This window comes from Drosophila simulans, chromosome 3R (assembly GCF_016746395.2).
Source record: "Drosophila simulans strain w501 chromosome 3R, Prin_Dsim_3.1, whole genome shotgun sequence".
NCBI lineage: Eukaryota > Metazoa > Arthropoda > Insecta > Diptera > Drosophilidae > Drosophila > Drosophila simulans.
The window spans coordinates 18,015,784-18,042,335 of record NC_052523.2 but is presented as its reverse complement, the minus strand read 5'-3'; the positions used below and the strand labels follow the sequence as shown (position 1 = coordinate 18,042,335).

Below are 26,552 nucleotides of genomic sequence, written 5' to 3'. Positions count from 1 at the left end.
ACCATAAAAGATTATTACAATTTCTGTGGGGACCTTGGCTGGAATTCAATTGCTGCGTTATTGGATACTAGTAATATTGCTAATGGATGCTAAAATGCCTGAAAAACTGGTTGCATAAGCAGAGCTTGGGGAATACTTTGCAACTAAAGATGTGTTTAAACGAAACAAAACAATATGGAACACGAGATTCCTGAATTGACTGGGTAACCCGAAGGGTTTCAATAGAATTTTCGATCATTGAGAAAGTCCTGCATGGAAATAAGCTGCTTTTAACCATTTAAGCATGCCCATTTTAGTTCAGTTCCAGTACAAACAAGCAGCTACAATCTCTGAAAGCAGTGAAATAACAATGATTAGTCAGACAAACATAACTATGTATTTCCCATTCAAATGCAGGTATTTCCTGGATGAAACCCTCTGTACCAACTTAGTCCGCAGATGAACTGCACCCATCAAAGTGAGCTTTAATGTGGCCCAGTCAAAGAACTTGAAAAGGACAACTCTGAGGAGTGTTTATGTGCGCAAGGATTCATCCTGCCGAGTATCCAATTATTTGCCAGACTCGGCCTAAGCTCCTCATTGGTTTACCCCCGTCATGTTAGCCGTGTCTTCCTGTTCCAGGGCATAAGGACTACCTCCCATCCAGAAATCGTTGGACGGGTTGGATGGTTAGCTGGTCTGGTTCGCTGGGCGTCTGGGTTTCTGTGGGCGAGCGGCACTGCTTGTGTGTGATACGGACGCAATGCTATAACATAACTCTGTGCCATACACTGTCGTTAATTGCTCCTTGAAGCAGACTACACTTTTTGCGCCGACTGCTGTGCGCTGCTCCTACTGATTTTCCTCCTTTTATTTATTTTTGCGCCTCTCGTGCCTCGGACTCGGCTATATCCGTCCGTCCGTCTGTCTGTCCTTCCGCCTGTTTGTCTGTCTTTTTTGTGTGTGACGCAAGCCCAGTCTCATTTTCATAAATCCGAGCAATCTGCAAAAAAAAAAAAAGGAAAAAACGAGCCCAAAGAATGAAAGAATAGTGGGCATAAAAAAAAAATATGAACAACTGCAGGAAAACGCAGGCCAACGATGAAAGCAATGAACGAATGTGTTAATGCTATATACACAGCTCAGCGGGCGGCGTCAAAGGGGGTGGTTAGTTGTAGGGGGGAGGGGGAGGGGTGATGCCCCAAGGGGATGGGGTTGCTGGGATGCTGTCCAGGGCTGCAGTGCCACCAACAATGCCAATGTCCAAGTGAAAGCTGCAAAAGCTGCGGCTCTCTCTTTCATCTCTCCGTCTCTCTCACCATCTGCAAATTGCAGCAAACTGCAGTTTTGGCCTCTCTCTTTCTTCGAATCTCGCCATCTCTTTCGTCTTGACCCAGTGGGTGGTGGCAGTAATGGCAAAGGTACATTCGTTACTTTGACATTTGTAACCATATATCGTCGGGATCAAAGTGCTTCGAAAGGCTTCACTTTGACCTTTTAAAGTTGCATATTTGTAATATATACAATATTTTAAATGAAGAAGTATATGCAATCAAAACAAAAATTTATTTAATATAAACTAAATTGCTTTCTAGCTGAAAATAGAACCAATCATATGAGATATGAGGCTCATAGATGCTTTATGATTAGAATATATGGTACCTATATGGTAGGTGTTAGGTTCTATACCGCGGTACTGGAACTTGCAGGCCCAGTACCTAACCGCAGTGGCAGTTGAAAAATTCCACGGCCATATGCCAACACTGTTGGCCAAGTTGCAACAACGGAGCACTCGTGATTGACTTAAACAAAAAGCGCGCACCCGAGATTTTAGTTTAGTTTGCGGCGCAGTCGCCGCTGGGGAACGTCGGCGGATTTATTCGACTCGGATTTATTTGCCACTTGCCCGCTGATGTGTGAAAATGGCGCCTAACGAGGCGCCACACCCCACACCCCCTCTCCGGAGAATTGTGGCCGAAAACCTTCGTCAAGTTGTGCCGCTCAGTTGAGAGTTGGAGTTGTGGCGTTTCGCGGCGATTGAGTTTGAGTTCTAGTTCGAGCCGTGAGTCTATTTCTCAAGAGGATGCACCCCCCGTCATCCCGCTTGACCCAATTAACAGGACGCTTACCCGGACCCGGCTGAAAGCCCCGGAGTGTGTGTTCGTCTGTGTGTGTGTGTGTGAGCGTTCGTGAGTGTGCCAATTACGCGCGCGAGTTTCCGCCGTAACCTCCGTCACGAAAAAAAGCCAAATAAACAAAAAAAAAAAAAAACGAAGAAAATAATAGAAGGAAAGCAGGCAGGAGCAGCAGGCGACAGCCCACGTGTTTGGCGGCAAAATCCACATGGGAGCAATTGACAAAATGGCAACCGCCAGCCGGATGCGGATGCGGATGCGGATACGGATAGGGATACGGATCCGGGATCCCAGGGACTGGGCTGCTCCCTGGCGCTGGGGACGCGCCGTTGCCCTGCTCATAAATTGGCAGCACAAGAAAATACTGCAGCCCCGCCTGTCAGCCGCCCATAACTCAATTTAAATTCAAATGTGTTGTGCCAGCCAGCAGCAACAAAAAAAAAAAAAAAAGTAGAGAAGAAGAAACTTCAATGTCTTGTCAAGGCACACAAATAATCAAATTATAAATTGATAAAAGCCACCAAGTTTTCGGTGGCGGTCGGTGCCTTCATCATCCGAATGGAGCCGGGCGAGGATGTGTGCTGCTGTTGCCGCTGCTGCGAAAATCTGTCCGCGGCAACGGACACCACCTGCCCGGAGCACCAGTATCCGCTGCAGCCCAACCAGGAGCACCTCGAGATTTTCCAGTGGATCGGACTGGAGACCGCCGAATTGCTGCCCGCATATATAACGCGCTACTACAACAATCTGCACCATCAGGTAAATCGGCTTGTTAAGCGATATCATCGCAGGGGATTATGAATATATATATATATACATATATGTATGTAGAGTAATGGTTATGGTTATGCATGTGGCAGGAGTGGGTGGTGGGCAATGCACAGTGGAGTTGGCCTTTCATTTGAGTTGCGGCCAAAGTTTGATTAAATTTTGTTTACTGTTTTTGTGCGGTCTGCAAGTGAAAATGCCCGCTGAAGTGGGTGGGGGAAAAACTAGGAGAGCTCCACCCGCATGATGCGTTGGAAAACTGACGATTATGTGGGAGATGGGCTGCTAGACCACTTAATTACTTTTCAATTTAAATCAAATTAATGTAATGTGGCAATTTGGGCGCATATGTGTAGTTAGAGTGTGGATATGTTTGGTAACTATTACGCCATCGTTTGACCAATCATCAACAATTAACTAGAAAAGTCTGCTAGTTAATTTGAAATTAAAAGAAAGCTGGCTAGGATAAATCACAATAGAAGCCGATGGAAAGATGTTTATTGAACTATAAATTATCGCGGCACCCTTGAATATTTCGATTTAAATTTATTGACAATGCTTGCATAACTAAATACCAAACTAATTAAATCCAAGTGCATTAATTAACGTCAATGATTTATGCCGGATGTTATAATTACATATTTCAAATTACCTTTGGCGTGTGTACGTGTAAGCAAATAAATTTAATAACGACAATGACTAATTCCAGCAAAACGTTATTTCCGAATAAAAAAACCGGTTTCAATAAAAAATTGATTAGAGCTTATTATGAATTCAAATCGAAAATGTTGTTTTCACTTTTTTCTCGTACGTTTCAATAAACTTATGCGCTTCACTTAAGCGATGAAAGCAACAATGTGAGTGCTAATCCCATTGGGTGCAAAGTTTCTACTCTAGCAACAGCATTAAACTTGCCACATTGAGATCTAGCAACTCTCATCCTTAAGTAAGACTTCATGGAACATAAAACGCTTCGTTTCGCCAGCCTTTGTTTATTGTCCTTTCCCCAGTGGACACTCATTGAATATTGGCCAATTGCAGTGGCAAAATCAATTTGCCAAATGGCCAACGAATTTGCATTTTTGTGTGCCACACACACATCCTATCCCATTTTGGCTCGATTTCTGGGATACCATCAGCATTATTACAACGGTCGTTTTACCTTTGACTTGATTCTGATTTGCACGGAATACGGATACGGATATACACAGAAGGCACTACTACGGAGGTCTGTCTGTATGTGTGCGGTGTTTGTGCACGTGTTCATCTTTCCCCCAGTGTGTTAGTGTCCTAGTACGTGTGCGATGGTGCGTGTGTGTGTGTGTGGGTTAGTTGACAACTAAACGTGTCAACGAGGCTAAGCAAGCAAACTGTCAGGAGCAGTAGTTACAGGACCAGATGCAGGGAGGATGTCCTGCCCTCCACTTTACCTGCCCCACTGACACATTAGGGTTACTCTTTTGGCTGCACAACACACATAAATGTCGCCAGCCACGCCCCCAAGCCCCCCGATGGTAGCCCCCAAAATTGCAGCTCTGTAACTGCCATCATCCTTGTTATTGTTATTGCCATTGTTGCTGCTGTGTTGCAGCCAAATTTGTTGCCACTTCGATGAGATGACAAATTCGTGCCAAATTGCTTTCACTCTTTTCATGCACTGAAACAAAAAGTCAGCGAATGTTGGATCGATTTTTTAAAAATATATACTTAATACTTATTATTTTTCAACTTTCATTCAAAGTGCATTAGATTCTTAAACTGTATTTCAAATGCTGAATCACAAATGTGTTTTGTGTGTGATAAATGCTGCTAGTAGGAGTGTCCAGTGCACCTGGTACCCTTTTGGACGCTTTCAGCCCCCGGCATTTCCATTTTCCATTGGCGTGTTGCTGGCAGCGCAACACAAAACGTTGGCGACAGCAGCAAGTTAATAGTTTATGGCCAGGATGCGATTACACGGGCTCCATTTTTCGAATGGGCCTTGACCTACACTGCCTGTGCTGGAACCTTGGGCCCAAATGAATTCGGACCGAAAATCACTCGACATAACATAACGCCGTGCGATGGGTGGGTGGTGGCTTTTCCGAGGTGCAATCTGTCGGATAGTCAGAGATAGTGGGTTGGTGCTTTATTTTGCATTAATTAAAAGCCCGTTATGCAGCGCGTTAAGCTCGCATGATGACTGCTGTGCGTTCTTGTCCTTGCGAATCAATCGATTGTCTGAATTGCATTCTTTGCACTGCGAGGCTGAAAAGATGCCGCTGCAGCGCTCGAATGCCCTGCAAAAAGAAACGTATTCTGATTTTCATCGCTAGTTTGCAGTGCAGACAAAAGCTGACATAATTAATTTTTAAGTACATCGTGTTGCCCTTTTAAGCAAGTTTGCTTTCAATGATCCCAGCGGCGTTTAGTTAAGTGGACAAATATTTCAAGGCTATCAAATGTCTTATTAAAACTGAAATGACTTTCGGAAAACTTAAGGTAGGAGCTGGCAGTACAGTCAATGTATTTAGCTGCCATGGAAACAATTGTCCTGGCAGGGTATTCCCATTTTCAATCTGCAAGCACAGGTCTCCGTCTCCGTTCTTGTCCTTTTCCCCACATTCTGCCCCCCCTTCTTCGACCCCGCACAGTCGGTTGGCCTGCTATTCACAACAAGCGCTCCATAAATATTTGCTGTGCCTCAGCACAGATTCATAACTCATAAAGGGGCTGTCTCTCCGACTGTCTGTCCATTTGTCCCCCGCTGCTGCCCCACTCGTCCTGCCATTCTGCGTCCTTTCTCTGTGTTTGCCTGGCCCCAATGGATAGCTGGGGCCTTACCACATGTAATTAGGTTGCGGTTTTCCACCTTCTGCCGCTTCTGCCACTGCTGCGTCTTCCTCTTTTGGCAATGAATCCTTTTGCCACACGCCCGCATCCTCTTTGGCAAGTGTCTGAGTGTCTTGGTGATTGTGTGCCAGGATTCTAGGGTGAGCCGCTATCGGAGGTAATTAGGAACACTGTACACATTGCTCTTCCTATGCGCCACCGAAATATAGTCGAATATTACCCACCATTTTCGTACGCATCACGTTTTAATACACGGTAAAATCAGAATTCACCATGTCATGTCTAAAAACTTTAATTAAAGAAAGCTTGCCAAGTTTTCAAACCAACAAAATTTAATTAAAACTTTATATTTTAAAATTACTAGAGACTTTCAGAAGAATTTCCGCCATTTTTATTTCCGTCACAAAACCGCAAAAAAAAAAACAATTTCGGCATTCTTATATTCATTAAAATCAATTTGAACCTGAAAAAATATTACGCATACGACACGTAAGTCAGGTTTTTACATACGAAAAAGGACAACACTGCGTATGAGTGATAAACTTTGAAAGCAAGTGCTGTTATGAGTTTTTTATGACTTACTTACACCAAAAGTGCTGTTTTTATAACCTTAAATTACACTCGAAAGCCCGGGTCCACCCTGCTGTTCACAATACACCTATTTTGGCCAAGTTTTTTGGCCACCGCTCACCAATCTGCAGCTGCAGCGTCCTGATGAAACGCTGATGTTGCTGCTGCTGCTGATGATGATGATCATCATCATGATGCAGAAACGGATGATGTTGATGCTGATGATGACGCCAGCGTTGACGTTGGCAATGATTGGGTTAACGACTACGTGGCGCAGACATTGTGCCATAAATTACGAATATTTGCACGCTCGCCACGTTGTGCGTTAGCCGAAAAGGCGGTGGCAGAGCACACTGGCCTAGCTGGCCAATTAGTGTGCTCTAAAACGATGGATACCAATTTAGATAGGCTTTTAATTAAGATTTGAAGCCTGTTATGATTATTCGAGGAACCACGTTGCGTATCAATAATATTTTAAATGCATCGGAAATGGTTTTAAAAATGTAGAAGTGAACAATAAACTATAACTAAAATATTTATACTTAGAGAAAGTACCTCTGAAGTAGTTTCCAATTTAAATTTAAATAAAAACGATACTTAAATGGCTTTAGACCACTGTGCAGCAGCAAATTCGTCTGCGATTGCCAATGAGTGAGGAATGTGGCTGCCAGACAGAGACGACTACTGCGCATGTCCGCAGCTGCAGTTGGCGTCGCGGTCGGCTTCGCTGCCAGCATCCTGCATCCCACAACAGATTCAGCAAGAAGCACAGAAGTCAGGCCACCAAGTCAGCGAACACTAGTTGTCGCGCTCGCACACAGGAAATTGATTGGGGGCAGCGGGCTGCATTCAGCTGAAAGCCAAAAAGAGAGAGCGAGAGCAAGGCCAGGCCAGGAGAGCAATGACAAGCAGTGCGGAGCAAAAGAGAGCGAGAGCAAGGACAGGACAGAGAGCTTCAACTGGATGCTGACAGGACTCGAGGATTCAGTCTATAATTGTGCACCTTGCTGACTGGTTCTGTGCCAGTTTAACGCGAGCCCTTGCCTGGACAGCACGGGTATACAGTAGCAGCAGCATCCGCAGCAGCAGTAGCCGCAGCAGCAGCATCAGCAAGCAGCGCCCGCAGCAGCACACACACGCACAACGGCTGCACACGAAAAAAACGCACACACGCACACACTCCAGTGAGTTGCCATACGGCGCAGCGAAATGCAAAAACTAGGAAAATCGCAAAAGAAAAAGTCGAGAAAAACGGAAGACAGCGAGCAAACTAAAGTTTTGGATAGCCGAAAAAAAGCGATAGAAACTTTTTAATTGCAAGCAGTGCACACTGTCGTTACCCAACAAAGTTGCGCGCAAAAAATGTAGGCAACATAAAAAGTGTAAAGGCAAAAGCATTGATTTTCACAAGGAAAATTCTCACACAGATTTTCACCAGAGTGGAAAAAAAAATAAGTGTGCGTGGTCGTTTTGGCGACTTTTTTTTCGCAGCCTCTCTGGTTTCCTGCGAATTTTTTTCATACTGTCCGATCCGGTCAGCTTCTGGCCTTCTTTGGCCCCCCGCTCCCTCTCTCCGCTCTTGGTGTGTATGTGTGGGAGTTTCTGATTTCTCTCTTTCGAGAGAGGCTGGTCCCGCTGACGCTCTCTTGGAGAAGCAACAACCGCAACAAGGATAAGGCAGCGACGCCAGCAGAGAAACCATTTCGACCGCATTGCCAAATCGATTTGCTAGAAACGATTATCAATGATTTCACGAACGCGCCACCAAAATTCACTCCTCAATTGAATTAAATGAATCGCATTTCGCCTACGTTTATCTGTGTGCGTGATTTCGCCTGTCTGTGTGTGTGTGTGTGCTGATGTATGCGGTGTAAATCAAATCAAATCGGTGCAGAACAAAAACTAATTTATATCAATTTATCCCGAAAAAAAACTACAGCCAGTGCAAGCAAAAAGCTAAATAAATTAAAACAATAAAGAACAAAAAAGATGTACTCCTCAATTCATTAAAGCAGAAAAACCCCTGAAAACACAGACTACACAACGAGTTAGATACGCACAACAACAATATTTCGTTGCAGTAAGTACTAACATAAAAAAGAGCGTAGAACACCTGAACGAAATCCACCCGCCACCCACCCACCTGCAAACTTGGAATTCCTCAACAAACTGAAGTTCGCTTCACTTCACTTTGCCACTCAGCACAGCCCCGCCCCCGTTTCATCATCCCCTCGCCATCCTATGCCATTTCCGTTTGCCTTATCAAAAATGTGTATATATACACAAAGACTGGGAAAAGCGGGGAAAAAGGGGAGAAGCCGAAGAGAAGCTGCAAGAGAATTCAAACTACAGTGGTCGCGTGGAAATTAGAATTTTCATTTACTCCAGTTCAGTCGAAGATCCTAGATTTGAATATTTACCTGCGAAGGCAGGTTGGTTTATTTTGATTGAAAACAGAGTTTAAGATGGGCCAATATTATCATACAAAACATATGCTATGAGCTTAATGCTGTTGAGAGGATGAAGCGAAATCGCATATTGTTTGCTCTTGAATACTGAAATGACTTCATCCGGTTAAAGACTGATTTTAGCCATAAATAAGCCAAGAAATACTTGATTTGCGGTCTTAATTGAATTGATTGGTAAATCAAAATATTCAAGGAGCACTCGCAATCACTGCTAATTAAAGCTAAACTGATGAAGCGACCACTGTGCTTGAAAATTCGTGGGTTTTTATTTGCCCTGTTTTTCCTATTCATTTTTCCCTGTTTCCACTTGGAAATTCATCAGCGCCGCATCTCCTTGCCAGCGTGTAGCAAGTGCAGCTCAGTGGTTTAGACGAAGTCCTCCATTTACCCACAGGTCCTTGGTCCTCAGGATCCAGATAGACTGGCAAAACTCACTTTACCTCAACTTAGTTTTTATTTTGTCTTGTTTTTTTGTGTTTTTCTGGGCTGGCTGCGGTTCCTCGTTTTGCTTTCTTTCATACTTTGCTGCTTTCTCTGTCAGTGTTTCTGCCATACTTTCTTTGTTGGTTTTTGAATCTTTTATGAATTGAATTTGGTTGTTTTGAACGCGTATGTTCCGCTGCAAAGTTCCAGCTTCCACGGCAACGCGGCTTCCACGTCCTTGGCTGACTTCCTGCCCCGCAGGATAAAGAGAAAGCCAAAGCCAAAGCCAAAAGCCAGAAGAAAAGCAGGACCAGAAGCCAGGACGAGACTGGCACGTTCCCATTCAATTATGGGCGGCATGTGGCACATTAGCATTCAGCGGAAGCTGCGCCAAAAGCAAACATTTCAACGCCTCCCGGTTTCGTGGGGTCCCTCTTTTATTATGCGAATATTATTTAAGCATTCACAATTCCGTTTTAATTTAATTCGATGCCAGCGATGGCAGACTTTCGGCAGTCAGTGTGTTTGGAATTTGTTGAAAACTATTTAGCATAAATAGTCTCCGCCTGCGGTCCCGATAGTCGCCTGGGAATTGCCTGGCAATGGAGTCCTTGGGAGTCCTCTTTATCTCCTCAGCCCTCCTCTCCCGTCTTTATTAGCGCATATAATTTCCCGAGTTCCACGTTTTCTCCACTCCTCTCGATTTTTTTTTTTGTATTTTAGCTTTTTTGTTTCACAGTCTTGTTTTCCTCCCCTGCCGCCGTTTTTATTTTTATTTTTAAGGCTTTTTCCCCAAACGATTGCCTTTTGGAACCGTTTAGATAAAAAGCCCTACTCCGCCTTCGCCTGCCAGCCCACCAAGTTCTGTTTCGCTCTTCCCCTGGGACAACACAGGTTTTTATATTGTAAATTTTTATTTTTATCTCTGAGGCATATAAAATACACATTTTCAGTTGCCTAGACAGTGAGTTTAATTAAAACGAGGCGCGGAATAGGAAACTGTCTACACAGAAACAATGCATAGTTATAGGGCCTAAAAAAACAAAGGGTACAATTGATTAAATCTTGAAAATAGGCCATACCTTCGATATAATCAGTTTTATCTAAAGTTAGTAACAGTTTTAGCAAGTGAAAATGTAAAATGTAAATGGTAGGAGTTTTAGACTTTCCAGAAGTATCTACCTTGGCTATTGCGAAACGATTTTCCAGGCCTTTTCATTTCCAAATCGATTTTCCCCCAGTGCATATTACGCTCCATTTGGCTCCCATCTGTTTCGTTGATTGCTTTCGGGGTTGGAGAGATTTCGAGGGAAGTTGGATGCGAGGTTGCCTATCGTTTCACTAATTTCAATTGTACAGGTGTGTGTCTAAGGGATTAAATATTTAATTTATTTGTATTAAATGCGAAAACAAGCGTTTCTGGAAAGGCTCTCAGCGGCGTGCAACATTAAATTAAAATTCCTTAAACCCGAAATTCCTTTTCCCGCTGTGCTGAGCTTGTATATAGTCGACACCCCTTGAATCCCACACACAACCACCCACACACCCACTTTCCCACCCACGCACACACGCCCACACTTCGCAAGTCGAATAAATTTCGTTAAATTTTGAGCTTTTCAACGATTTTCCTTTGCAGAAATCGCATGCTAGAAAATTTGAAAATATAAAAGCTAAACCAAAAAACCAAAACAAAATCAATTCAAAATTAAATTCAAAAAGTTGCATCAAATTAAAACACACACATCTATATAGAGAACTCAATAATAAAGCAAGATTAAAAACAAGTTAAACCCCAAATACAACAAATTAATTACAATTGTGATGAACAAGTTAATTGCATCAATTGCAGCACATAAAAACTCAAGCATTTAAAATAGCTTAAACCGAACAAAAGTATATATTTGCTGCCCAGGCAGGCTCAATTAAAAAGGATACAATAATTTATTGCCACATCAACTCAGCGTCGTGGGATGCGGATGCAGATGCAGATGCAGATTGGATATTGGACGAATCGGACACATTATATTACCAGTGATAGCAACAGAATTTACATAACCATTAATGAATAATAGACGACAGTAATAAGCAAACCCCAACAAAATCCCGACAAACCAAATTGTTGTAGACTTTAAAGCATCGCCCAGTTTCTTGTTGTTGATTAATCATAATTAAATAGAAGTTGTTGTTGGAAAAGCTGTGATCGCAGAAGGGAGTCCACGCGGATGCCACACATGACAAAGCAAAAACCATTGTTAACAAAACTGAAACAATAGAGAGAGTTAAAACCATAAACCTGTAAGCAATGCTTGTTGGCCCAAACGCTGCACACAGTGAAAACAGCATTAGCCACATCAGCACACTGGCACTGGCACTGGCAGCTCCTGGCCTAAACCACATATCAAGAGGCTAGAAGGTGCTGCGTAGCGCAGGGGGGAGCAATCCAAGAAATCCCCGAAAGGACACAACATTTACCCGCGCCACTCGTCGTCACCGCCCCCGCATCGCCTGCAATGCTCTGGTAGCCAAGACAGTTTTACGGTGGATCACTACTGCGCCGGCGGCGACCCACAAGCAGCGGCGGCATCTGGACCTGGAGCGGCTGGATCTGGAGCGGGCGGCGGGCCATCGCAGCAGGCGGGTCAATGGTCCAATGCGGCGATCGGCGGCGGCGTGACCTCTTGCGGCGGCGGCGTCGGGGGCGGAATAGTGACCCAACCCCACCATCCCATTGGCATGTGCCAGCATCATGGGCTGACATCACAGTCGTTGATGTCCGGTGGCTCGCACATGTCCCTGCTGGGCAGCAGCGGCAGCAGCGGTATGAGCGGCAGCGGCGTCGGCAGCAGCGGTCAGAGTGTGCCCCAATGTCCCGCCGCTGTGGCAGCCGCGGATGCCGCCATGCTTGGCTCCAATGCCGGCGGCCATTGCCGCAGCCTGAGCGGCCTGAGCTCGATCAGCATACCGCCGCCGCCGCCGGCGCTCTTCAATCCGTGCAGCTCGGCGCTGTCGCTGCAGCAGGCGGCGGTAACCAGATGGGGACCGCGCACCTCCTGCCCGGTCCACAGTCCGTTTCGTGTGCGCGTGCCGAACGGCTCCATCTGCTCCGGACACCAGGTGAGATGAGGCGTCTCTGATCGTGATGTAAATGTACATGTATTTTATGCGAGGGCTGGTCATATGCCGGCCATATTAAACCCCCAATCAGTCGCTAAAATCCGTTGACTAATTCAGCTTGCCACAATATGTTTATTGCGCTTTTCAGTTTGCCATCTAGAAATTGTACATATTAATTGTATGTGATAAGTAGCTTTAGTTGCCCAACTAATCGCATCTTGACTTATGTCTCTTTGTTTTTTCTCTTTTCTCTTCCCAAAATGGCTTGCTCACTCACTTTTCTCGGCCCGTCAGGTAAGCAACTCTAAGCGGAAACCCAGCATTTTGGCAGTACTGCGAAATGTGTCAACGACATGTAAGATTATTTTCATTTGGCCGGCCCAAAAAGACCAAAAAACAAAAAAAAAAAAAAAAACGCACACAAAGATCAGGAAAATACGCATACCGCATATGCACACTTACACGAAACAGACCGCACGGGACAACGAGGGGGGTTTCATGGGTTGTTAACTGTTTGTTTAAATGGAAAACACATTATGGTCATTGAGAGCTATCATTGAGATGATGTCTCTTATTTTTGTGAATTAATTTAGGCTTATTTTTCACTAAACCAACTTAATGCTTCATAAATTAGTGCCCTGAATCCTCTTAAAATTATATATCCTGTACACTGCAAGGATACTTTGCACAAATCCTATTAAGTGCATTAATAGTTCGCTTTGCTGAAGTAAATACAAGTAATAAATGGATTTCCTTGAATCCTAGACGACTGACACATATTTAAATAAATTGAAATTTAAGTCAAAGTGATGTCAAAGCTATTAGATAAGTTATCAGTAAGCATGCATGCCCAAGATATTCTTGGGAGAAAAACAAGTTGTTTGGTAAGCAATATAGTATGTATTTTATACAAGGAGCTTTAAGTTGAATGGCGCAGTAAGCCCATAGAAACTGGCCACTTAAAAGCTTCGTACAGTATCATAAAATGGGCACCTCGCTTTATGTTACAATTCCTGGTAAGAGATAATCCGAACACAAAAGGAACATCCATAGCAACTCTCGCTGGGCCCTCGGCTCACATAGTTTCGCAAATTATAAAGAGCTCGATTCACATGATTGCCCAAGCGGTGACCCGGTTACCTTTTTTTTCTGCGCCTGGGTTAGGGTCCTGCCAGGTCCTTTTGCGCTGGGCTTGGGGTTTTTGGGCCTTGGTTTTGGCTTTGGCTTTGGGTCGCTTTTCCTAAATCAGCGACAGGCGCAGGTTTTTGCTTGACTGCGCCGGGCATAAAACAGGGCCAGGAATAAACTATGATGTGGCAACAGGAACTAGAACAGCGACAGGGGATCGACTATCACAAATCCCGGCCTTTTGTGACAATTGCCATTTAACGTTGTTTTCCTTTGGCTCGCTTTTCTTTTTGGCCCTTTCGCTGCCCGCTTTTCCTCTACGCTTTCCTTTTCCCGCCCCCCGGTATCAAATTGAATGTCACTAATGCAATTAGTTCACACAAAATAATTCTCTTCCACTCGATTATAAAGCATAATATGCTCGTTGTCATTTATTATGAGAAGCCAAGCGAAACACGCACAAGGAGCAAAGTTACGGAGCGAATCATATGCAAAGTGGGTTGGTTGCCTGAATGAATGTCGAGGGGCGGGCTTTTCCAAAGGTTCCACTGGCTCCTGGCTCCGCAGGTTCCGAAGGTCGCTGCGACACAGGACCATTACGCCTTTCAATTTTTGCGCTAGGGCGAAATTTACATAAATATTACACAAGAACAGGCCACTGAATGTGGGTTGGCTGGCTGGTTGGCTGCCGGAGAAGGGCGGTTTCCAAAAGGGCATGAGGCATAGCAAATAGGCTCGTTACGCTGCCGACAGGCTGACGGTTCTGAAAGATCATCCCGCCAAGGGCGACCAGCAAAAGGTGTGGTCACCAACGCCTCAAATTGAGTTTAAACTTTTTTTTTTAAAAAAGGAATTTTACAGCGCACTAACTATAAAAGGAACGAACTCGGCACTGCATAAAGCTTAGGCTGAGTCTTAAACTCTGGCAATGGAGTTGGCCAAAAGTTGGGCACTCTGAAAAAGGCAAAGCCTTAAGACCTTCAAAAAGTTTTCCTGCGTGGGTGAACCGAACAAGAATCTTTGATAATTTTGGTCATTTAATATGGGTAGTTCACTTGACATTGTCCTGACAACCTATCAAAGGTAAATGGCGCTCAAAAATACTCAAAGTTTCAAACTTTTTAAAAGATTTCGGCAAAAGTTGTGATTAATCAAGTTGATTACGAACTTAAGTTTGAGGTCTTTAAAAATGTTATATTCTCTTTTTCCACTTTTCAAAACCTTTACAACATAACTAAAATTTCACGACCTATATCTATGGAAATATATCTTTCTCATTAGCCGCCAGAAAGCCCTTAAGTCAGAGCCATTTCATTTGATTAACTCCCTTGAGGTGTGCCCGTAAACATATTGTTGCTGTTTTATCTAAAGTATCCGACAAATGATTCCAAAAATTTCTCTCATCGCGAACATTAGCCGCCTAAGTACCTCAAATTTGATGCCACAATGCATGAGAGAATTTGTAATTTTCATGGCAAGCGAGAGAGAGAGAGGAAGAGGGGGCTGATTGTGGAGATTCGAGACTAACTAACTTACACCTGCCTGATGGTGGCCGTCACAGCGTGTGGCACATGCCACATGCCGCACATACCACCCACCCACAACACGCACACATTCACGAAAGTGTTGTCGTACATTTAGCATTCCCTCTGGCAAGCATACAAAAACTTTTATCTTGATAGAAGGACTTGAGCAACGCTTTTTTCGGGCTACCGGCCCCAAAAAAGCTGCCAAAGAAGAATAGAATGCGAAGACAGGGCAAGGAAATGGAAAGGAAAATGGAAGGACGAAAACTGCCTAACTGACAAAGTGACTGGTGGACTGGTGGACCGAAGGACCAGCCAACCCACTGACTGACTGAAGCCTTGACACTCTTCATTTGTGAATGCGTTAATTGCGCCCGAGGATGTTCGTATGCGAGCATTAGAGTGGATCTTAAGTGCGTGTCCAATTTTCGGCACACTTTTCGGCCTTCTATAAGTTGGGTAAAAAAGTTTTGAACCGAACAGGCAGACGAGAAGTTTAAATTTCTTGCACGCTAAAACCATAATATATGTACATAAATTTTAAAATGTTATTTAATTCCAAAAGCCTCATTAAAAGACGATCCAAGTTGTTAAATGTATTACGTGTCGTATGAGTAATTTTTTGAAAATTCGTTTTTCAAAGTCCCGAAATTTGAAATTAAATTTGGTTAGAAAATGTTAATTGCCAGTGGAAAGCGCAAGTCCTTGTAGGTAATGCGAGTTAAATTGTCAAACTCTGCCATATGTTGGTCCACCCTACAAAGGACGTGTGTGTTGTTTGCCCATGATGAGCATACTGCTGATGGTGATGATGATGATGATGAACAAGCACAATGGCCTGAAACAAGCAGTTAGAGCCTGTAAGAACAACAACAACGGCGATTACAAGCAGCAAGTGTGTACATTATTTTGCAATTTAACAATCCCCACCCCCCGCGCAGGACTACCCTCCCCCTGTTTTCAAGGCAAGCATAAAACAACAACTTGAGAAAAAGAAAACAAAGAAAAAGTTATAGGGAAAGGTGGATGGGGAGGGGGGAGAAAGGGAAAAAAGGGAGAGGGGATAAAGAAAGTATGAAAAAAAGTGAAGAAATAATTAGTTTACTTGTTACGAAAGTGAGTTATCGCCCTTTGTGCCGCTGCAGCCGTTGCGGCGTTGTTTGCCTAGTTGAAATTGAATAAACAAATTTTACATGCCGCACACACACACGCGCACGCATAAGCGCATGATGTACAAACACGCACACATAGACAATCTGTCGAGTGTGCAAAAATAATAATGTGTGTTCGCACACACTCACACTTACGCCCTTAGAACAGCTCAGCAAAGAAAGAGGAGACAAGGCGGCTATAAAATTACATTTACATATGCAGATCTGCATGTGAGTGTCCTGTTGCGTGGGTGTGCCTGTGTGCCTGTGTGTGTGTGTGTGCGTGCTAAGAAGAAAGTGTTGCCTACCTAACGGCGTCATTAGTCACACGAACACAATGAAAGCGAGTGAGAAATGGCACACTTACAGAAACGTATTTCCTCAATGGCATAGGTAAATGGAGATGTCTTAAATCGGCATAATTTCATGCTCGCAACAAAATGCATTGTCTAATTTACATAGAATATACATATATTTCGCAAAAGCACGCACAAAATGTTTTTGAGTCCAAGGACATTTTCCATTTGGTTCATATCGCCTGTAGTTAAGCTTCTTACTTTTGATTGCAAGGCATTATCATTTTTAAAATGTACAAATCAAAGAGTATCTTTAATTCCTTTTCACAAAAACCAGAAACAAATGAAAATCGAATGCAAAGCGTAGCGTACGCAGTACAATATTTTTAAAAGTCATTAAAAGCGTTTGAATTCGCTTGGTATTCCAATTTTTCAATTCAATACCATTACATACAGATTTATTAAGGTGGAAAAACCTTTCTGCAAAATTAAAACAGATTGGGGGAAAAATCGAAAGCTGACCCGCTGAAAACATACGGCACTCAGACAGGAAAAAGCCCATATTTAATATGCAGAAGCCATATTTTTTTTTGGAGTGTGCGGCAGAAATGATGGAGAAAGACAGATGGGAGGGAAAATTGGGAGGTGGCAAGGTGAAAGCGATGACAATATGTTTCGCCCACGGGAAGAAGCCCCCGTTTTCCTTTCGCACCGCTGATAGATGTCGACGATAAATGCATAATATGCACGCACACACACCGGAAATTTGTGGTTGTTTGCCGCTGCCTCAGTTGCTGCCAGTTGGCAGTTGGCAAAAACCAAAACACGACACCAAAAACCGACAACGAAAAACCTTTTGTTGCGAAAATATCAATAAATATATATATATATATGTATATATATGTTTTTGTATGGATTTTTCGGCGTGGCGGTAAATTGAATGATGAGTGGGAGGATGTCGCAGCCATTGTTTGGTTGATAAGGGAGCCTGGCGCACTATTACCTGGCTCTCTGAAACGAGAGCCCACCTGTAAATCAATACCACCCCGCCGAAGCGACATCATCATAATAATCATCGCCTGCGCCATCGTCATCGAAGCCATCATCCTCATTATTATCGTCATAGTCATCGTCAAACATCACCGGCTGCTCGGGTAAAGGACATTGTCTGTCAATAATAATGCCAGCTAATAGGCAGGAAGTGTTAGCCGCCGCCGCCGCCACTGTAGCCGATGAACGGAGAAGAAAGGATGCCGCTCAATTACCCCGACATAGTCGTACGGTGAATGTTGTGTATTGGAGACCAATGTTAACTGTAAGACTGTGTCTCGGTGGTTGCCAGCCCAGCCACACAGCCCAGTATCAACTATACGGATCGCTTCCCTTCGCATCGCATCGCATCGCTTTGAATCCTATCGCATCGCAGCCAAAAACCGGATGTATATGGTATGTGGAAGTGAAGACGGCCGGACCGCAACAATAAGTTCGGCCAGGTGATAAGTTACCGATAGCACCACTCGGCTGGCAAGTTTCATGGACTAACTCCACGGAAAGCTGGGAAGCTGCTGCTTATCGTTGGATGCGCGACACGCAACAGACAGGCCAGCCCGCAAATGTGCTGGGTCCTTTGAGATGGAAGTTCGGTAGCTCGGGGAATCCTGGGAGCTCTGGGAGCTCACTTGAGCCCCGGGATGTGAGATGTGAGCCAGACCTGACAGCTTGACAGCCGACTGGTGCACGCACACAGCCATCAGCTCCAACTTTAAACAGCTTTTATTCCGAGCTCTCACACATACCGAGTACTCTTCAAGTTCAAGGGTGTATAGGTTTTTGAGTGGAGAACATAATAGGCCCACTTCACGGAATTTCGTCTAAAATCATTGATCAAATAGTTGCATCATTTGCAAATAGTTGTTTTATTTTCCTTTATTTATTAGCAAACAGCAATTATCTTGCTGATTGGATAGCTTTATTGTCCAAATTCACTGTGACAGCAGGTCGTTTTAATTTTTAAAAAACAAACACGAACACACAATGTCGCCTTTTTTTTTGGGTATTCACATATTTGTTAGGTCACATAGCAATTTTTTTAGATATTCACTTTTTATTGCAGTATTTTATTTTAGTACCAAAAAGCAATTTTCGGGTGTTGCGTTTTATATTATTTCTGGGCAATTAGCTTGATACAAAATTTAATTTATTTTTGTTGAGTATATATTTGTTTTTCGTCTTTATTTGTTGGGCACTCAAAAATGCATTTCCAAAGTGTTTTTTAAAAGGTATCGTTAATTCGAGAAGTGAACGCCCACCTGCTTTAAAATGGAGAGGTGGCAATGAGCTGGGATTAATTAAGCCGGAGAAGATTCATTTGGCGGTCGGCTCACATATGGGGTGCACTTAATCTTTGCCACGACCTCGGGCGTTGTTGTCGCTGCTCCAAACCCGATAAGGTGCCAAATGTGGGGAACTATCCTAGCGGGCCTCGCCACAAAATGGGATTAACAACTGAAGCTTGTACGGAAACCTGGTAGCTGGGGGCTAGGAGCTGGGGCTTCGATGCTCGGTAGGTTGGGTATCTGCCACTGGCGAGTGCCCATGGTACTAATTAAAATTCGGCATTAATCCAGATGATTCAGCTGTCAACGGCTGCTGCCCACCTCTGGCTGCACCGCGTGCTCCGTGCTGTCTGTTTTTTCTGCCCACCTCCAAAATCCCGAAATGGATGCGGAAGCCATTCGCAGTCGCGCGTACGTGTGTAATTGACGTGTGGCCTGGAATATTAAAGAGAGAAGAATCCTAGAGTACCGCCTCCCCTCGTTCGGATGGAAAAAAAATGTTATATATACCCGGCTTTCTCGCATTCCCCAAACCATCCTTCCTCTGCCCATGCTGTGTAATTATTAAAACCAACAAATAACGTTCGTGTGGTTGGTCCTTGGCTCACCCACAGTTGGTGGATGGGTGGTTTTCGGTCGGTGGTTGCTGGTCCGTTGGTTAGTGGCTTAGCATAAAGCTGGAAAAATGACCAGCTCCCTGGATGGACTGGCCCCCCAACAATGGACCTGACTCAGCTGCAGCTGATGGATAATTGGCGGAAAAATAGCTAAAAGTGTAAAACAAAACTGAGAAATATGATTACTCAAAGCTTTAAGTATTTTTTTATATCATATCTTTTCACTCGTTACCTTTGGTTGTCTATTGCAAAGTTTGTTTTGAACAGTCACTTGAATGTCTGGTTAATTTTCCTTTAAAATATTAAATAGAAAAGGATATGCCAGAATTAGTGTTTGCTTCATTATAAATCCTAAGTGTCATGAACTACAATTAGTACGCTGAAGTTGCGAGTCAATTACACTACTTCGCTTAAAATAGCTTCTGTATTTACAACTCGAACCTTTGAGTTTACTTATTCAGAGCTCAAGATTTCGTTTGCCAAAGTTAGTTTTATGTCAAAGACTTGTGCAAAATTTATGGACAACTTTGCCGTTTGAATTATTGAAAAGCCAGTGCTCCGCACTCAGGTTCTTAGTCGAAAATAGCGCAAAGTGAGAGTGAAACCTAGTTGTTTGCGACTAATAAAAGTTGTCGTTGCTTTTGGCTATGGCTGGAGATTTTTTATATCCCGGCTGCCGTCCAGTTTCCGGTGGAGTTCACCTCTGATGTGGCTGCTGCCTCAGCAGCAAACAAATAAAGCTCTGGGCTTTTCCCAGCACGGGATGGGGTTATACTGATTGTTTAGGGCAGGACCTCGGCAAACAACAGGCATCTGCATACTTATGATCGGAGAAGCGGGCAAGTGGGGAAATGGGAAAACGGGGAAACTCGGGACCTCGGCAAAACTTTAACAAGCACTTAAGTATTAATCATGGAAATCAGAGGCAGCTGTGGGCCACTCCCCATGCCACCTCCCAGTGCCTTGTGGGTGGTGTGGTTAGTGTGTGTGGGCCAAAAGTTTGCCACGTTGGCTATCAATGTCACAGAAACGGAGCGCCTAATGAGGCATTAAACTTAACTGCTCAACTTTGCGCCTGTCAAGCGCTTATTAAATTTACCGTTTTATTGGTCCACCAACTTGGTGTTAAATATGGACCAACCAACCCAGCCCCCACCCGCCCTCGTTTTCAGTGGTCAGTGGGCGTGGTCATGGTCGATGTAGAGGGGGGGAAGGAGGCTATGCTGGGCCTTAAGTGAAATCAGATTACGTTGTTTATCGTTCAGCGCCGACTTGGTTTTTAGCTAACCAGGCGTGTGTCCTTCTCGGGATTTCCTCCATTTCCCAAGGAAACACGCCTCGTCCTTCTGCCAGCTGCCAACTGCCGCATTTAAATAGTTGCCAAGTTCAGCAAATTTTATTCGATGTAGTTAATTTTGCTGCTCGGCAAAAGGAAATTGTATTACCCATTCATTTAGTCAAATTCCGTTGCGGCTGCTGATGGTTTGGTAGGCGTGGCTGTCTTCCAGGGTGTTTCTAACTCCCATTAATGGGTAGTTGGAAGTTTTGGCGTAATTGGATTGCAAACTTCTGCCAAAACGAGCAAATACAATAAATTGCAGACAGACAAGTACGGAATGAGATTTGATTCTGCTTGGAAAATAACATCTGAGCGAATCTTAAAGGGCTCGTTTCATTGAACATGGGGAATTTTATGGTATTCTGCTCGAAGACTTTATGAAAGCAACGATTCTATTTACATTTTCAAAGATTTTATCTGATTGTGGGTATAAATAAAGTGCTCTAGAATTTTATTTAAAGGATTCTAAAAATGGGAATTCAACTCTTATTCTCGTAATTTGTTTTGGCATTCGGTAAACATCTTTTAATTTTCCCATTCAAAGATTTGTACAATCCTGTAACTCAAAAGCATTCATTCCAACCCCATCGAATAGGGTTACTTATACCCATTTGAAACAGTTCGAAATTGAATGAAATCGGTTGGCATGTTTACGGCGGGATCAAAAGACCATCTGAAGGATGCTCGATGGAGGTATTTCCATTTCCCAATCGCAAATCAAGGCGCACTAAATTTGATATCCTACCCCCCGGAAAATGATTCGTTCGAATCCAACACGTCGAAATTATTGAATTGATGTTTCCCGATAAGCCCAAACTCGATTACCACCTGTCAATCCCCGAACCATCAGCCCCAACACTTACCCAAAAAGAGTAACCGCCCACCCCGATGAATCCCCCCAATCATCCTTGTATCCTTGTTTACACAGCTAACTGAGTTTTTGGGGATTCCCCTGCTGCGCGATGGGTTCCCAAGTATTATGAAATATTTATGCACACGCCATTGCGGATATTCACTCAAAAGTGCTGAGTGCCAAGTCCTCAGTGTAGAGTCCTCCAATAGTGCACTACGCTGGAAAAGCGGAAAAGCAACCGAAATAGAGAGAGAGGGATATATGTGTATATTTTCCATGCAGCATTCGCAACAAGAGCGCGATATCCTTCGCAAGAGAGGAGCTGCTCAGTTAAGTTTTGCGGTCGATGTCGGCAGCGATGTCTGTGGCGGAAATGAAACGTGCTTTCTGTCTAAGTATGTGTATTTGTGTGGGTCTGGGGGCTTAGATGTGTGGGTGAACTGCTGTAGGTGTATTCGAATGCGTGTGTATGTATGTGTGTTTGTGTGCGTGGGTCTGCTACGTGCCCGTGTTTGTGGCATTGAGTAATCATCAGCGTTGAAAATTGCGTTTTTTATGGGGCCAGTGCCAGTTCCAGTGGATTGGGGATGAATGGTTCTAGGGGATGAACCTGATGGGGTAGTTAAAGGGGGGCTAAGATACGATGGGCAGGTGGTTGGGGGTTGGGAAGGTGTCGGGGCAGCGGGAAAAAGTGCTGGCGGTGCGTTAGATGTACTTAGCATATATATGTAAATGTACACTCGCATAAAGATGGCAAACATTAACTTAGGGTTTTCTCAAGCTTACCGTTCAGACATAAATATTCCTCAAACAACAAGAGTTAATCCCTTTAAAGATTTGATTTAAATTAGGCTAATCTTACCTAATACAAGTCGTAAGACCCTGATTAAATAATCCCTTTTTAGCTACTTAAACTTTTCACATGGAAGCACTTAAGATACATAAATGGTAATATTGATTAATACATCGTGTAACCAATTTAAGCGATATCGACTCATAAAACAATAAACCAATCTGAAATTGAGATCTGGTTACAAACTTTTACTGCTCGCATAATATTCAAATATTCCCTTCGCTGCTGGATGCTGTTTTGATCAGTGTAAATTTGAGTACCGAGCACATCGTCCTTTTCGTTGTGCGTGCGTCCCTGCTGTGCGTCAGTGTGCGTGCGAGTGGCACAAGTGTCACGGCATGGCATCGCAGTAAAATCCTTTTTTATGGCCTAGCCCAATGCCTCAGATTCTGATTCAGCTTCAGCACCAGCGGCTTCACCAGCTTCAGCTTCAGGACCTGGTCTGCTCCTTTTTCTGACATTCCTCCGCCAGGCTATGGGGCAGGTCAGAGGGCAAGGGCAGGAAAAATTAATTTCGCAACATATTCAAAGCGTTATTAAACATAATTTATTAAAACCGAAATTGTATCAAGTCGGGCCGAGTCGAGTTGTGCGACGGTTGCGGCGGAGGAGCTCGCCATAAATTGTTGAGATTTTTGTCGTTGCCCGGTTATCCCTGGTTATCCATGGGGTCACGGGGTCATGTGCGTGCCCTCGTTTGTGGCTGTCGCCGCTTTTAACGGCTTTTCGGAAATGGGCGTTTCATCCTCTAGATGCCATGTGTTTTTTATCCAGCTCGTTTGCGTTGTTCTCCACGCTCTTTCCCCCCAAACTGTGCGGCTGAGCAACAAATGTCGCACAGTTAATGTTGTAAACAAGTTGTGCCGTGCGGTCGGGAGTCCCCCATTTGGGCGTTATGATGTATGGTGAGGCAGGCGTGGCAAATCGGAAATTTAATTTCCCAGCCAAACGAGCCCTTCCACATGGCCAGGACGAAGCTCATAACGGCCAGCTTAATTGCCGGCCATAATTTAGGCTAACCCTAAACCGAAGCTTGCTCCACGAGGAGCGGGTTTCAAATGCCTAGCATGTGTTTAAATCAAAATTATTTCCCTTTCAACCCATTCACTTCCGGGTCCAAAAAGGACAAAGCATGCCATAATGCAATATCCATGCAAAAACGTTTGAATTTTCTCATCCTTAATAGTTTTATTATCCAATAAATAATGGCAATAAGAAACCACATTATCTAAACATTCCTTTCCTTTAAATGGAAAAACGTGTCGCCTTTAAAGCTGATTAAAAAGCATTTTAATCCCGGCTTTATTAAGTAGCAAAGAGAATAATTTTCCGTCTAGTTGTGCAACTGCACTACCCCAAACTATCAAGTGCCATATAACCTGGTTACCTGTGTTTGCTTTTTGCAGGCTCTGCTCCATAGCCACGATGTGGTGGCCCGGGATGTCTACGGGGAGGAGGCGCTGCGCGTCACCCCGCCCCCGATGGTGCCCTACCTCAATGGCGACGAGCTGGACAACGTCGAGGGCGGCGAACTGCAGCATGTGACCCGGGTGCGACTGGTGCAGTTCCAAAAGAACACGGACGAGCCCATGGTAAGCTGGATGTGCCTACGGGGAGTTGCGCTGGCCATGGGACTGACCGAATCTAATCCCTTTGCAGGGCATCACGCTGAAGATGACCGAGGACGGGCGGTGCATTGTGGCCAGGATTATGCACGGCGGGATGATTCATCGCCAGGCCACGCTGCACGTGGGCGACGAGATACGAGAGATCAACGGCCAGCCGGTGCAGCACCAGTCGGTTGGCCAATTGCAACGAATGCTGGTGAGCCCGCCAATCAATCGTCCACTTTCCACTTTCACTAGCTCTCCCTCATCCCATTACGCCCAAATCCTGTCCTGACTTTGTCCACGCGCTAATTGAATGTGTCTCATTTTAATCCGTCTATTGCAGCGCGAGGCACGCGGTTCTGTTACCTTCAAGATAGTTCCTTCGTACCGCAGCGCTCCGCCCCCCTGCGAGGTAAGTCAACGAGTTGGAATACAGCCCACTATTAGTGTATATATCTAGTGTAGTTTAAGGCTGACTAATCATTGTACTAATCATACAAGAAACTATAAACAAGTCATGGCAATACCTTCTCATTGCGTTTGAGTTATGTGTTTCATTCGCCATTTGTACTTTGACAGAAAATATCTAAGAACAATAACGAGTTATTTAAATGTTATGCAAAGATAGGGATAAGTAGCGATTTAGCCGCTTAAAATGATTCGCATTGTATGAATTTCCCCATCGAATAAGAAAGACTATATGGTTGCGTATTAACTTCGCATAATTAAATAATTATCCTTTATGAAAAGCTCCTTCGGCTTGGGCATTAAGTTCTTAGATGCCATGAAGCGGAATGCACATATTGTTTGTCAATTTGGAGAAATCAAAATATCAAAAGGGATTAATTAGAGAATTGCAATGGGCGCCCCGCTTCTCTTCCCAAAAACAAAGCAACGCGGCCCCGAAAACACAACCAAGTCAGTCGAGTGCATTATGCACATTATAATGTATAGAGGTAGTAATGTAAATCGTATGGGTGAGCCATATACAATACACTATGTATGAGGTAGCCTGAGTAAACGAACCGTTCGCGGTGCGTTTGTAATTGTAGCTATAATCCATTATGCAATTATTTCGCAGTGCATTAACACAACTCCACACTTCTCTATCTCTCAATCTGCTCCTTTCCACCGACCTTTCTCCCACCCCATTCTCTGCTCCCACTCATGCCACCATGCAGCTTTTCAGGATCAGACCCGCTCCGGTGCTTGTAAGTATCACGCTCCCTACAATAGACACGAAATCACGCACACACCACACACACCCCGCTCACCACCCACAAAACACAAAGCACAGCCCACGCACAGGGCACCACCCACCCACTCGAGATTACTTTTACTCGAAAACACCCATTGATCCCCCCCTTCCCCTCACCGAGGCAACCCGGTAGATGTGCATATTCATTAACCCACAGACAAGTCAAAAGGCACAACTCACACAAGAGCCGTAAATTTGTCTAATTTATGTTCATCACTTAGTCAACAACAACGATACGGCAAGCGGGTTTTGGATGCCCTGTTTGGGGATATGTATGTGCTGGGATTATGATGAACCGAAGTTTTGTTCTAAACAGTTGCCACTTGACGGCATTTTAATTTGCAAAAAGTTACATGTTGGCACTTGATTTCAATTCAAATATTTTCGCAGACCATTATTTCATAAACTATTTCGTACAATCAAGTAGTTTGAAATTTGTGTGTAACCATTTAAATTGCAACATTCTAAATGAACTTAACTTAGCCAGTTTATATGCCATCAACATAATCTGCCCGAGCCTTCTTGTATGTGTAGAGTTTCCCATTATAATTTTCAATCCGTAAGGGCATCTAACATTGTGAGCCATCTGCTTGCCAGATTGTTGTTTGTGTCTTTGTTGCTACCGATTTTGTTGCTGTGGCTGTTTTGCTGCTTTTGACATGCAAATGAGTTTTGCATGTAATTCGCAAACCGAAAGCCAAAGCCATTTCGCTGAGGCAGCCGCAACTCAGTTGCATTTGCTGAGTAAAAGTAGCTGAAATGGCAGAAAACAGTGAGCAGAAATGGTAATGGAAAACCGAATCATCGACCTGCAAGCAACTATTTGCAAATTTGAACTCGCCTCGTGCTCATCTGGTACATTTTCTATCTCCTTTTGCACTCGCAGATATTCGTGCGCGCCCAATTCGATTATAATCCGCTGGATGATGAGCTTATACCCTGCGCCCAGGCGGGCATATCGTTCCAAGTGGGCGACATACTGCAGGTAGGAAGGCTGGCACTCACTACTGTAAAGTACTTTCCGATAATAATCGCTTAATTACTGCGATCTTGTTGCAGATCATTAGCAAGGACGATCATCACTGGTGGCAGGCGCGACTGGACACGGTGGGCGGATCGGCCGGACTGATACCGTCGCCGGAGCTGCAGGAGTGGCGGATCGCCTGCCAGACGGTCGACAAGACCAAGCAGGAGCAGGGTGAGTGACCGCGAAGATCCTGGCTAGCGGCAGGCGTCTCGAAACCAAACTATCCGTGTTCTCTATGTGTAATTGGATGCTCGATATAATCAAACAAT

General features: G+C 44.2%; 1 protein-coding gene across 10 annotated transcripts in view; it reads left to right on the top strand.

Moving 5' to 3' along the window:
- The window catches only part of LOC6729005 (peripheral plasma membrane protein CASK), a 39,338-nt gene that overhangs the window by 6,806 nt on the left and 5,980 nt on the right, over positions 1–26,552 (top strand). For 2 of the 10 annotated variants that reach the window (XM_039295419.2, XM_039295418.2), the window contains exons 1-9: positions 7,193–7,341; positions 8,224–8,364; positions 10,812–12,289; positions 23,795–23,980; positions 24,048–24,212; positions 24,342–24,410; positions 25,180–25,209; positions 26,143–26,241; positions 26,316–26,454. In XM_039295419.2, the coding sequence (XP_039151353.1) occupies positions 11,909–12,289; positions 23,795–23,980; positions 24,048–24,212; positions 24,342–24,410; positions 25,180–25,209; positions 26,143–26,241; positions 26,316–26,454 (1,069 nt within the window). In that variant the 5' untranslated portion in view covers positions 7,193–7,341; positions 8,224–8,364; positions 10,812–11,908. Of the gene's footprint in view, positions 1–1,839; positions 2,874–7,192; positions 7,342–8,223; positions 8,365–10,811; positions 12,290–12,583; positions 12,645–23,794; positions 23,981–24,047; positions 24,213–24,341; positions 24,411–25,179; positions 25,210–26,142; positions 26,242–26,315; positions 26,455–26,552 lie in introns of those variants that run through there. The other 8 variants (XM_039295417.2, XM_039295415.2, XM_016174951.3 and 5 more) reach the window with 6 other exon arrangements.